The sequence below is a fragment of the Bos grunniens genome, chromosome 16 (genome assembly GCF_055505025.1).
Source record: "Bos grunniens cultivar Pamir isolate PY7600 chromosome 16, Bosgru_T2T1.0, whole genome shotgun sequence".
In the NCBI taxonomy this organism is placed as follows: Eukaryota; Metazoa; Chordata; class Mammalia; order Artiodactyla; family Bovidae; genus Bos; species Bos grunniens.
The window spans coordinates 11480443-11492891 of NC_141180.1; the positions used below are offsets into that span (position 1 = coordinate 11480443).

Consider the following 12449-nt stretch of genomic DNA (forward strand, 5'->3'; position numbering starts at 1 on the left):
AGGAGGTATGCCTTATAGCGCGGAATATTTTGGTATACAATTTAGCAACAGAGTCAACAGTCCTCTAATACAAGCAGATCACTAAAGTTTTAATTTTCTTCATTTGTAGCGTGGGTTTAGTTTATATCAAAGGCCAATTATTAGTCTACTTTTGAGAAGACATTTTGTTTTCCTAATGGAAATATGATTCAAATTCTGAAAGATAAGGTAGAGAACTGATTCTGGAATATACCTCTTTAATGAAGCGAGGAGTCCCAACGGTATGTCTGCATTTTTCTACTCAAATATTCACAATGGAATCCAAGTTCTTCAATAGGTCTGCATGTATCCTTTGCATAAGTCTTTTTCTAAAACTCTACAAAGCTGTCAACCCCACATTACAATGCTACTATATATAACAACTTTACATAAGAGAACAGGGGTCGGCCATTTTTAGAAAATGCAGGTGCCCTGTAAGCCCCTATCTGAAAGAAAGACCTTAGCTCAATTTCCTTTGAAGAACGGGAGACTTGAAACTGAAAACTTTATTAATGCCATTGTCTCCTTGTATCAGCAGGTTCCAGAGAGATTCCTGGAAGTTGCGCAGATCACATTACGGGAGTTTTTCAATGCCATTATCGCAGGCAAAGATGTTGATCCTTCCTGGAAGAAGGCCATATACAAGGTCATCTGCAAGCTGGATAGTGAAGTCCCTGAGATTTTCAAATCCCCAAACTGCCTACAAGAGCTGCTTCATGAGTAGAAATTTCAACAACTCTTTTCGAATGTATGAATAGTAGCAGTCCCCTTTGGATGTCCACGTTATCCGTGTCTAGATTTTGATTTCATATATGTGTGTATGGGAGGCATGGATATGTTATGAAATCAGCTGGTAATTCCTCCTCCATCATCTTTCTCTCATCTTCTTCTGTTTTCAATTGCAACGGGGATGGTTCTTTTCCTGCCGCCTTTAGTTTACTTTTGCCCAAGGCCCTTAACATTTGGAGACTTAAAATAGGCTTAATTATCAGGGAAAAAAAGAATGTTGACGTGTGTAAAGTCTATATTAGCAAGGACGGGCATTTGTTTAAAATGCGTCTGCTGGATTCATGGTTTGTTGCAAATGGCGGTTGGCGGAGGGAGACCCGTGACACAGCCCGACTCCGCAGTCAGTGATGTGTCTCTTGTGTTTACTGCTGAGAAGGTCAGAAAACTGGGTGAAACCACTTGATAAACTTAAATATTTTGCTTGGTTTGAACTCAGTAAGTAGCTTTTTATCACACGTTTGAAAATAATGCCGGTGGCAGATCAACAGCTCACTTTTCAAAAGTACCCCAAAAGGCCACATTTTAAAAAGAAAACATAATCACTAACTGTCAAGTCTTTCCTCAGAGAAATGGCAAACACCCCAAACTAGTTTCTTTTGGAGGCAGAGCAATTTTATACAAAACTGACTAGTCAAGGTGAGACTGGAGATTCATGTGGTTTCTAGTCACCTCTCGGAATTTTGCAATAGGTTCTTCTTGGTAGTAAGTGAGTACCTATCGTTCTTCATACAGGAAAACCCCTATAATGTGTTATTATTTTCTGTGTATCTTGCTTAAGATATAAAAAGGCACATACGTTTCCAATTTATTCTTTGCAAAACTTTGTTTATATGCTTTAGGAGAATTATCATGTCTGTTTAATATTTAACAATTTTTTTTTTCAAAAAACACTATTTTCTGAATTCCTTTCTATGGTAAGGAATAAAGGACATCCTAACTTGACCATATAATTCCTGCCTATACTAGAAGTTTGTTGACAGCTGCTAGCTGACTGGATCTTCCCCTCCTGAGAGGAGTACATTTGAGAATGACCTATTTTCCTATACATTTCCACACTACCTACCCTGATGGATATTCAAAGTGGTGACAGTCTAATTTAAAGTGTTTTCATTTTAGGTACAGTGTTTTAAAGCAATTGATAAAGTCTCTTCTCACTCAGAAGCTAGTAATTGACCAAAACATGAGAAGAGTGTATAGAGTAGGAGAGTTTGGGAGTTAACCCAAAAGACACAATTTCAGCACACAAGAGAAAGCTAGCTGCTATTTCATGCTTTCTTCAATGGTTCTCCTCTTTTTTTCTTTCTCTTTTCTTTTTCCAGTTTTTCAAAGGTGTATAACGTTTCCATACTTGCTTTTAAAAAGCCGTATGGCATTCACACTTGTTTCTTGGATGGGTTTTGTGTGCAGAGGCAGTAAGAATTCCTTTTTTATTCTAATAGTGTTTTCCAGAACCCTCCCTCCCTTCAGTAATTTGATCTACATCTTCTAAAATGACACAGTAAAAAGAAAAAAAAAAAAAGAAAATCCTGGTATGTAGATTATGTACAACATAAATACCATTTTTCCTTGATTTTTATAAAAATGACATTTGACTTTGGAGACTGTCGGTTGACCCATGAGACTAGCTGACCCAATCGCTGTAATTTAACATCATTTATAAATTCTGCTGATGGACAGGAATGTATGAAGGCAATTATTGTCAGCACAAAGCTTTAAAACCTGCTGACTTTAAATTAAACGGCGTGGTCCTGTGATGCCTGCGTCATTCAGGAGACACAGCCTCTCACGGTGTGGATGGAGTGCAGCAGCCTAGGCCTGGGACGCCCCAGCCTCCCTGCACAACCGAACCCATCCCCCAGCTCGCAGGCTCCTACACAGCGCACACAGGCCCATCTGAGCCAATGTGTTCTTGTTCTGGCTTGTTTAGGGGAAAAAAAAAATGTTCAGATAATCATCACATTGGAATATAATGCAAACCCAAAAAAAAAAAAAAAAAATCCAATCAGCACAAAGTAGAGAAGCAATCTCAACTTGTGGTCACACTCTTTCGCCTTGCTTCACGCCCAAGAGTATGACATTCGTTGTTCACATCAGTATACAACTGGCTCTTTTTGCTGTTCCATGGAATTCACATCACCATTGTGTTGCCATTTGCAAGGCAAAAGGCAAAACCGTAATATATTCACCTATCAAGACAGATTGCTAGTATCTTCCTGATCTGGGGCAAATTTAGTATTGATTCCAGACATATTTAGATTTTTAGTATTATTCTCCCCTGCCTTTCTAATTTAAATAGACAAATTAAGCAAAAGTGTGTATTCACAACCAAATGTTGATGTGCTTATCCACAGTAATATCCTCTCAATGTTCACTGAGGCATAGAAATTGTTTCAGAGTAGAAATTGCAGTGTGAGTAGAAACTCACCTCATTGTCCTGGAAACAGAACTTGATCATTTTGCTTTTAGGTGATTCCTTTTCTTTCACCACCATAAAATCTTGTGCCTCCCAGTGCATTGGAAAATGACAAAAGCCTGTCTCTCAAAACGCCTATTTAACAGGTTTTTTAAAATCACCATCTTTCCAATCTTCGTTCAACTCTCACCATGTAAAAATTGGCGACTTGGGAGAAAGTTCACTTTCTCTGGTGGGAGGGTGAAGGACTAGGGACAGTTTACAAAGGGAAACAAAGTCTAAAGTCCATGTTGAAATACCACATTTCCACTTATTTTCTGCTAACCCCAAATTATTTTTGCATCTACACTTGAGGTTATAGTCTGTGCCTAGACCTAAATGCACCAGCGGGGGGATTTTTAAAAATCCTTCAAAATCCCACTTTTTTCCCACAAGTACAATTGTTCTTGTGCCTTCTGTGGCTTTCGATTTCATCTTTTTGACTTTATTTCCAATTACTACAGCTGCAATAAACACTAGATTTTTTTTCTGGCTGTTTGACATAACGTTGATAGCTATGCATATTTTGTGTCTTTTTAAAAACAAAGCGGGAGAATACGTTTTTGAGAAGAGAATTTTTAGAACAGTTTGATACCGCAAATTATTTTTTCCTCAATTGTTTGAGCAGCATTCGAGTTTTGAAAATTCTTGTAGAAGCCAATTTTTTGTAACTGTGGTGCAAATCTTGTGTTTTCTTAGCCTAACGAAAAGTAGTATAGAAGCAATATTTCATACCATGTGCTATATATGTGTGTGCAGATGTGTGAACGTAAACACATACACACATATACACACATGTAAAAATAGACATATATATATGCGTGTGAAGTGGAAAGCTTACCTTTTCCTACCTAGATTTAAGGACCTATTTTAGGCTTGTTATGTTTTGTCAAAAGAATGTTCTATTTGCAACAACAAAACATTTAATTCTTACTGTATCTCTGGCTGTTTAATGAGGACATTTCACTTTAACTGGTAAAACAACGTGGAAGATGGTAGAATGTAGTCATTATTTAAGGAAATGTTCACCCACATATTCCCAAAGTTTGCTTTGTGCCTCCAAGTATTATTCCATTAAAGTGTTTTATGTTTGCCGACTCTTTGTTGCTGTGCTAGGGATGTGGGTGAATATCATTTTTAAAAATGTTAAAAACGACAAAAAAAAAAAAAGCAAAACAAAAACACTAAAGCAAGAGGGGAACTTTTATAAAGCAATGTAAATATTTAACCTCATGGCTATTGTTACGTAAGACATGAGATTTTAATAAATAACTACATTCTCACAACATCTGTTGAATTTATTAGGAACACTTCGGTGACTGTATAGACAGTTGAAAGCATTCTTGAAAATCCTGCTCTCTACTTTTAAAAGATAAGAGTCTCTTTCATCAGATGTCAAGGGCAAGGGTAATGCAGTTTCTGTAAATTTATGAAATTTTTTTTCTGTGTACATGAAGACACTTAGTATGTAATCCCCCCTCCCCCCCCCACACACATACATGCATACACATACAGGTTAATATTAAGTCGTAAAGCTAAAGAGTTGGGGGCTTTCAAATCAGGATGTTCCCCAGAAGCAATCATAAATTCATCAAAGAAAAAGTGGTTTACAGAATCCCCCGAGAGAAGCCGTGTGCGTGTGAGGACAGAGCAGAATCTCTTTGCCATGTATATTATAGACTCTTTATTGGTGTGAATAGTACAAATGTTTCGTTCTGGTACAGACTCCGTGTTTGCAAATTACAAGAAGCATTGTTTTCAAAAAGCTCCCCTTAAAAGAACGTAACTGGTTTCTATGAGTAAGCAGTTACTGTATTGCACTTACATGTGATGTTGAAGGAAATGCAGTTTTGTTTTCTGTAGATCTGTTGGTTGTAAACCACCTATAAGACTAAAGCTAAAATGCTCATTTTCAGAGCTGGGATCAAAACTGGTATTTAACCTTTGCATCTTCTTATAAGTATCCTTCTAGAAACATAACAGAATCTGGGAGCAACTGGACTTTGAGTCTTTTCAACTGAGCCCTCTCTCAAAACTGACACCCCCGAAAATGCACAAACATGAGCATGAGCAGAAAGGGCAAACAGAGTGGCCCTTTTTTGTGAAAATGGATCCATTCTTTGTTTTTTAAAATATTTGAATCCTCTCCGTAGGGGGGAAAAGCATTTTAAAATTGTATATTACCACTTCAAAATTAAAATTCGAAAAGCAAATGTATTTGGGGTTGGTCTCAGCAATACCCAGAAGAATCAAAGGTCCTGGCTTCCCCCAATATTGTCCCAGCCATTTCTCATATGTATATAGTATAAACCGTGACAAAACACTGCCTTTATATTATTTAGCAATATGTTGTAAATAGCATTATTAAGCTCTTTTTTTTTGTAATAAAGACCCTTTGATTTGAATATAGTACAATAACTGAACTGATAAAGTCAATTTTTGATTTTTTTTTTTAGCTAGAGGCAATTTCAATTGTGGATTTTTGTTGTTGTCTATTGTTCTGAAGACTTTGCATAATTTATTGGTTTAATTTATCCTAATTTATTTGATGAAGGTGTACAATTTTGTATTACCAAGGATGTACTGTAATATTAATTGATATGATAAAAAAAACAATGAGACTCCCTGTCCATATTAAAAAGTAAATAAAAAGGTGCAGTAGACAATTGATTTTAAAGTAAAAGTAAAAAAAAAATTAGTTTGGCAGCTACTAAATTTTAAAACAGGAAAAACGATTTGTTGGGGGGAGGGTGGGAAGGGGGTTTTACTTTGTGTGTTTAAGCTTTTGTATACTCTGCAAACTTTTACCTTTTGCTTTGTACCACTTAAAGGATACAGTAGTCCAATTGCCTTGTGTGCCTTCCATCTTCTCTTAAACTGAATGTATGTGCAGTATATATGCAAGCTTGTGCAAAATAAAATATACATTACAAGCTCAGTGCCATTTGACTTCTTTTAAACATTTAAACACATCACATGTGACATTTAGTTTTTGGACCTGTGTCCAATTGTAGGACAGCAGGCTAGTTGTGACTGTAATATCAATTCTGGAGTTTTCCTCCTCCTGCCAGTTTGGCAATTTATTTTTTTGTTTGTTATTTTTGGTCATGTACTTGCAAGATATTAGTTCCCTGACCAGGGATTGAACCTGTGCCCTCGGTACCCAAAGTGAGAAGTCCTAACTACTAAACTGCCAGGGAATTCCCTGGAGTTTTCCTTTTATTACAATTCTTAAGCATACAAACCTAGGATCGTTACACACAACTCATAGAAATGGTCTTTTTTTACTTCAGACATTTGTAGTAAATGGCTAGATTTCTGTCTGAAACCTCTTCTCACAGATTTAAATTTAACCCTCAGAATTTATAAACAATGAAGGTTTTGGATCCAAACAATATTGTGAGCTAATAAATGCAGTTCAGTTGTTAATGTCTCATGATTTGAAGAACAAAGAAAGATGTTCCCCAAATCACAAAATGGCAAATATGTTATCTGAAATATGGGGAGTGAGAGCTTGTATTGTTTCTACTCTGACTGAACTCAGAACTACATCCTAATGTAAATTTAAAACCTTTCTGAAATGTTCCTTTGGACAGGAATGGCAGCATGATTCATACTAAGAACATTGGTTGTATGGCTTTGGAAAACTTTCTTTCTCTCTTTTGCTTTAGTTTAAAATCATGTCTCCTTTATCTTCAAATCAAAAACCTGAGGAATCATCAGAACTCATTTGGCCACTTGACAGTGACCCTATTAAATGTCACTCACAGCGGCACCTCCCTTTCTACCCGCCGTATTACTGTACACTGAGTCTTATCCATCTCTAAGATGTCTCCTTTTGCTCTTCCCCTCAGTGACAAAAACTTTATATTTTGACTCTCTTGTCATGAGAAGTGCTTAAATCAGTGCCAACTGAAAAGCTATTAAATGGTAATGGTATTTTCCATTTTCAGCTCTTTTTTCTATCAATGGCACAAATTTAAATTCCAGCCTTCCTAATTAAATTGTGCGAAAGAGCATGCTCTGTGCCAAAATATTTATTCCCTGATTGGAGAAAGAAAGGCACGCTTCCCTTCACTCCCCGCTCCCCCCACCCCACCTCTCACCCTCAGCTCCCTTCTAACTGCTCTTGAAAGGGAGAAGGCATTTGCGGTAATATAATGAAATGACTTCCGTCTCTGGTCCTTACTTAACACCAATCTTCTTTAAATCAGATTGGATAATCCAGGTAGTGACTGAATCACTAAGAAGTTACAGTAGGTGATAATGTTTTCTGATAGGAGGTTCATGTAAACTGTAGCTTCAACTTATTGCTTTTGTGAAGCCATCCGATGGCGCTGACCCAGAATAATATGCATTGATACCACTATTCTTAACTTTGATCTGAACCCTGTTCACAGAACTTTTTCCATATGTCTGTCTCAATGCCTGCCAGTACCCTTGGTATACTTAGAGGTTTAGGTTTCACCAAGTAATAGTAAATAAAAGGTAGATTTTATTCATTGGTATCTCCATTCATTATCATAAATGATAAGTTTTTCTTAAAGACTGACAGCAAAAAATCCTCACATTTTTACAATTTATTCACACATGCTAAAGTGAGAGACAGATGTCTCTGAATACAAGGTCATAGGAAAACATCAAATATTTGCTGTGTGTTGCCAAGCTCTGAGATCTATGAACGCTCCTGAAGGCATAAAATACAAGAGAAGGATATATAAAGGAAAACAGCTGGTATGATATCCATACAAAGTTGTGAAAGATTACTAAAAAAAGTAAATGGTGCCACACACTCACTGCCCTCCACAAGCAATAACCCTTTGGAGGGAGGGTCAAGTCTCTAGGGTAAAAAAGCCTAAAGGGTAACCTTTTTCTTTGGTGTCTAGAAGGCCAAAGGATTCTTAGAGTCCATGTAGCTACCATGTTGACTTTCTCCAAAGGATTTCTACATACCAAAAAAAACAGTTTGCTAAAATGTTTTGCTTGTTGTCAACAACATGACAACAATATGACAACATGGCAACAGTAGTCATGCTGTTGTTGGTCAGTTGCTCAGTCATGTCTGACTCTTTGCAACTCCATGGACTGCGGCACACCAGGCTTCCCTGTCCTTCAAGAAAGGGAATTTAGGGGGCTTCCCTTGTGGCCCAATGGTTAAGTATCCACCTTGTAACGTACGGGACACTGGTTGGATCCCTGGTCCATGAAGATCCCACATGTTGCGGAGCAGCTAAGCCTGTTGTCCACAACTATTGAGCTTGTGCTCTAGAGCCCAGGAGCCACAACCACTGAAGCCCACATGCCTAGAGCCTGTGCTCCGCAACAAGGGAACTGAGGGCAATGAGAAGTCGGTGCACCAAAATGAAGAGTAGCCCCTGCTCACCACAACTAGAGAAAGCCTGGACACAGCAACAGCGACCACCACTGCCAAAAAATAAACTTTACAAAATTATTTTATAAAAAAGAAAGGGAAATTAAGTTACAGGGCAAGGCAAGAGCAAAATTCTGAAGTTGGTCAAGGGCGGCTGGATCTTTTTCCCTCTGTTCATGATCACTTGCCCTTCAGTAAGTGTCTCAGCACTTGTCAAGTATGTGATGCTCTCGCATGGCCCCAGCCCTTCCTGTGTTAAGGGGACGGAGGCATCTACTACAGGTAACATGAAGAAATCACCAACTTGGTGTGTTTCTCTTCCAGTGGTATAGGTATTAAAAGATACATGGTGCACAGGAATACACTTTACATTTTCATTTTGGGGCCGAGAACACCCCGGCGATTAAGGGTTGGAGGTCTTCGCCACCAAACACAAGGCCACATCTTTGAACAATGTCACTCATGGCTACACCTTGCCTGAATGCAATATCATCTGTCAGGGCATCCTGCTTCTCTTTCCAGGACTTATGGTCATTGAGTCCTTTGACCACTTTCCTGCCTGTGGTCACTGAGTCCTTTCAAGTGTCTCCAAAATCATTCAGAAGAAAGGACCCTTCTCCACTGGACATTGGTTTATTTTTCTAGTTAGAGAGGAAATTAACTAGTGCTAAAGAGATTTTAAAGAGAATCTAACTCAGTGACTTTTATTCCCAAGATCTCTAGGGTAATGTGGTACTACCTCAGGGGCCACCAAATCGAGATCTCTTTTAACCAAAGAATTTTTATCTTTATACTGGGGTGCAATAAACTGTTCACTTTTTTAAAAGGTGTTCTCTGTTTCAAGCAACAAAGATCTCATCAGATATGATAGGATAAGTCTCTAAGTATGAACATGAGTATTAAATTCAATAAGTTCTGTCAAACTTTCATTAAAAAAAAAAGAAGAGTTCCGTGAACTTGTGGTTGCTGGAGGAAGGTGAGTGAGGGATAGATCGGGAGTTTGGGACTGACATGTACACACTGCTATATTTAAAATAGATAACCAACAAGGATCTACTGTATGGCACAGTGAATGTAGCTCAATATTCTGTATTGAAATGGAAAAAGAATTTGAAATAGAATAGATACATGAATATGTATAACCAAATCACTTTGCTATACACAGGAAACTAACACAACACTGCTAATGAACTACAATATAAAGATTTTTAAAATATGTGTTTATTGATAAAGTCAATGAAAAAACAAAAATAATCATAAAGGTGTAATCAAACTAATTGTCCTCTTTTAGATAAATTGATTTAAAAATGTGGTATCTACATACAATGGAATATTACTCAGCCTTAAAAAGGAAGACAACTCTGATACAAGCTGTAACATGGAAACATCTTGAAGACATCATGCTAAGTACAATAAGCCAGTTACAAAAACACAAAGGCTGTGTGATTCTACTTGTATGAGGTTCTACAAGTAATCAAATTCAAAGGGAAAGTAGGATGGTGCTTGCCATAGAGCTATTGTTTAATGGGGATCAGGTTTCAGATGGGGAAGACAAAAGAGCTCCAGAAGTGGATGGAGACGATAGTTGCAGAACCGTGTAACTTGTCTGTTTGGTGCTGTTTGTTCTGTTTTTTGCAGAACCAAAATCAGTTGTCACTGATTTTACACTTAAGAATGGCTAAAAAGGTAAATTATATTTTATGCATATTTTACAATATAATAGTAAACATCTTTTTAAAAAGGTTAAAAAAAATAAAGGAGTTCTCTGCTAAACAACAACATAATACTCATCAAGTAAAGTAAGAGATCTTTAAGGATGAATGATTAGGTGAACATTAAAAAATAGTAGCTTTATGTGAGTTTTAGCAAACCTTCAAAAATAGAGATTATTTTTATACCAAAGAAACAGCACAGGGCCTGCCGGGCACATGCATTTAGTTCCCTTTCTTCTCTGCTAGCCAGTGGCTTTTGTCATCCTGCCATACTGTTTTAAATTGTGATCTGAGAACTATACCCTGACCCATGGCAGCTTCCCAGGACATTCAAATTTTGAAGAACACAGAAGTTCTCCAGGAACTAAAGGTTTCTTCCCATGCCTACTATTTCCTGGGGCCCTTGCCCTCAGCCTCAGGCCTCTAGCCACTGTGGCCCCACCTCCAGCCAGCCATGCTTGGGTACGCCCCAGAATAGGAGTGGAGCAGCTTAGAAAGATTAAGGTGCCATAACAGGCTGAAACAATCACTTAGGCTCTCTCTACCCTGGCAAAGGGGAGGGTATTATTTGCAAAGCCCCCTGCTGAGTGGCCCAGGTGCTAGCTAGACGGGCTCAGGAGATAGTTTGGCAGCCACCCTGGAAAAAATGCCTGTGTCTCTGCAAATAAATCTGCCGGTGGAGAAAGCGCTGGGTTTTCCCCAGTGCTTGTGCAAATAGTACTCTGTGCTTTGCCGGTATTGGACATTCCTTGGTGTGAGTAGCTCTAGACCACGAAAATGGGAGGCATGGATTTCTTGTCATTGTCGTTACCCTTGACCTGTTGGGAAATAATTTCAAAAATCAATGGTCCAATTTCCAATTATTCACAACATGAAAGCTCTTGGTAACCAGAAGAAACGTTTTCTTTAAATACCTGTTCAGCACTCAGCAACTGAAAGTGAGCAAGAGAGTCTTGAAGTCTGACACAGAGGAAGGTAAATGAGCATGCACTCAAGCATGGTATGGACACGTGCATCTGAGTACAGGTATTCTAGAAAAAACACCTGTGCATTCTAGAAAAAAACTGTGAATAATATATCTGTTATCAACTGAATATTATTTATCTCTTTTCTCCACTCGATATCCAAGAATTTGTAGAATCGACATTATGATTACATATATGAGAAATCTTCATGAAGTGGATGCATTTCTAAACAAAAAGAAAGTATCAAAGTTTATACTAGAAGTAGGAAAAAATCTAATAGAACTGAGATCCTAAAAGAAATGGAAACACCTGCTCAAAAAACAAAATAAAAACAAATGCAATCTCCTCTCCTCCAAAGGCTCCCAGCATTGTAGGTTTATGGGTGAATTCTATCAAATATCTAAAATATTAGATCAACAGTTCAGATACCTATATATACACATATACATCCCAATTTTTTATGAATTCCACACATTTATTAATACAAATGCAAAAACCCTAAGTAAAAATATAAACAATTCTAATCCACCGATATAGAAAAAAATACTATACTATAAACAAGTGGGGCTTGTAACAAACTGAGATGAAGGAAGACCCAGACTTACTGATTTTCTGGGTGAAAAGCAGAAAAAAGTTTACTGATGTGTTGATTTGTTTTTTCTACCTTCTAGTGACAATGAAAACAAATATATCTTATTGGGGTGTCAGCTAAGTTTTTCTTTTACTAGGGCCAAATAGCCTTTGCTCCTTCAGCAATTTTTGCTTACCAGGTTGCCTAATTCAGAGACCATGTCTCATTTTAATATGCCTTTTTGAATTCCAAGTCTTTAGAAAAAGTCAAATTTATCTAGTAGAGCTTTAAAAATTTCCCTCAATAATTTTTTAAAAAGAACTTAAAATGGAAAAGAAATCCAAAAAAGTAATGCTAATTAAAGATAGGCTCTTTCTTCCACCTAAAAGGAATCATGACTTTTTCATTTTCTAGAAAATTGACTTAAAATTAGAGCTTGTTTGTTTATACTGTAAGAGGAAAGGATAAGATACCAGGCTCTAAGGAAGTACTGACTTGGCCAGCACTGACCCAAGGCCATCTGGTGAAGCTCATGAGAATTGCCATTGCTTAGAACTTGGAGAGAGATTTG

At 37.5% G+C, this 12449-nt stretch overlaps 1 protein-coding gene across 9 annotated transcripts in view; it reads left to right on the forward strand.

Moving 5' to 3' along the window:
* The window catches only part of PROX1 (prospero homeobox 1), a 60071-nt gene extending 53874 nt beyond the window's left edge, over positions 1–6197 (forward strand). For 5 of the 9 annotated variants that reach the window (XM_086342372.1, XM_086342369.1, XM_086342368.1 and 2 more), the window contains exon 5: positions 554–6197. In XM_086342372.1, the coding sequence (XP_086198498.1) occupies positions 554–742 (189 nt within the window). In that variant the 3' untranslated portion in view covers positions 743–6197. The remainder of the gene's footprint in view (positions 1–553) is intronic. The other 4 variants (XM_086342376.1, XM_086342373.1, XM_086342375.1 and 1 more) reach the window with 1 other exon arrangement.
* The last annotated feature ends 6252 nt before the right edge of the window (positions 6198–12449 follow it).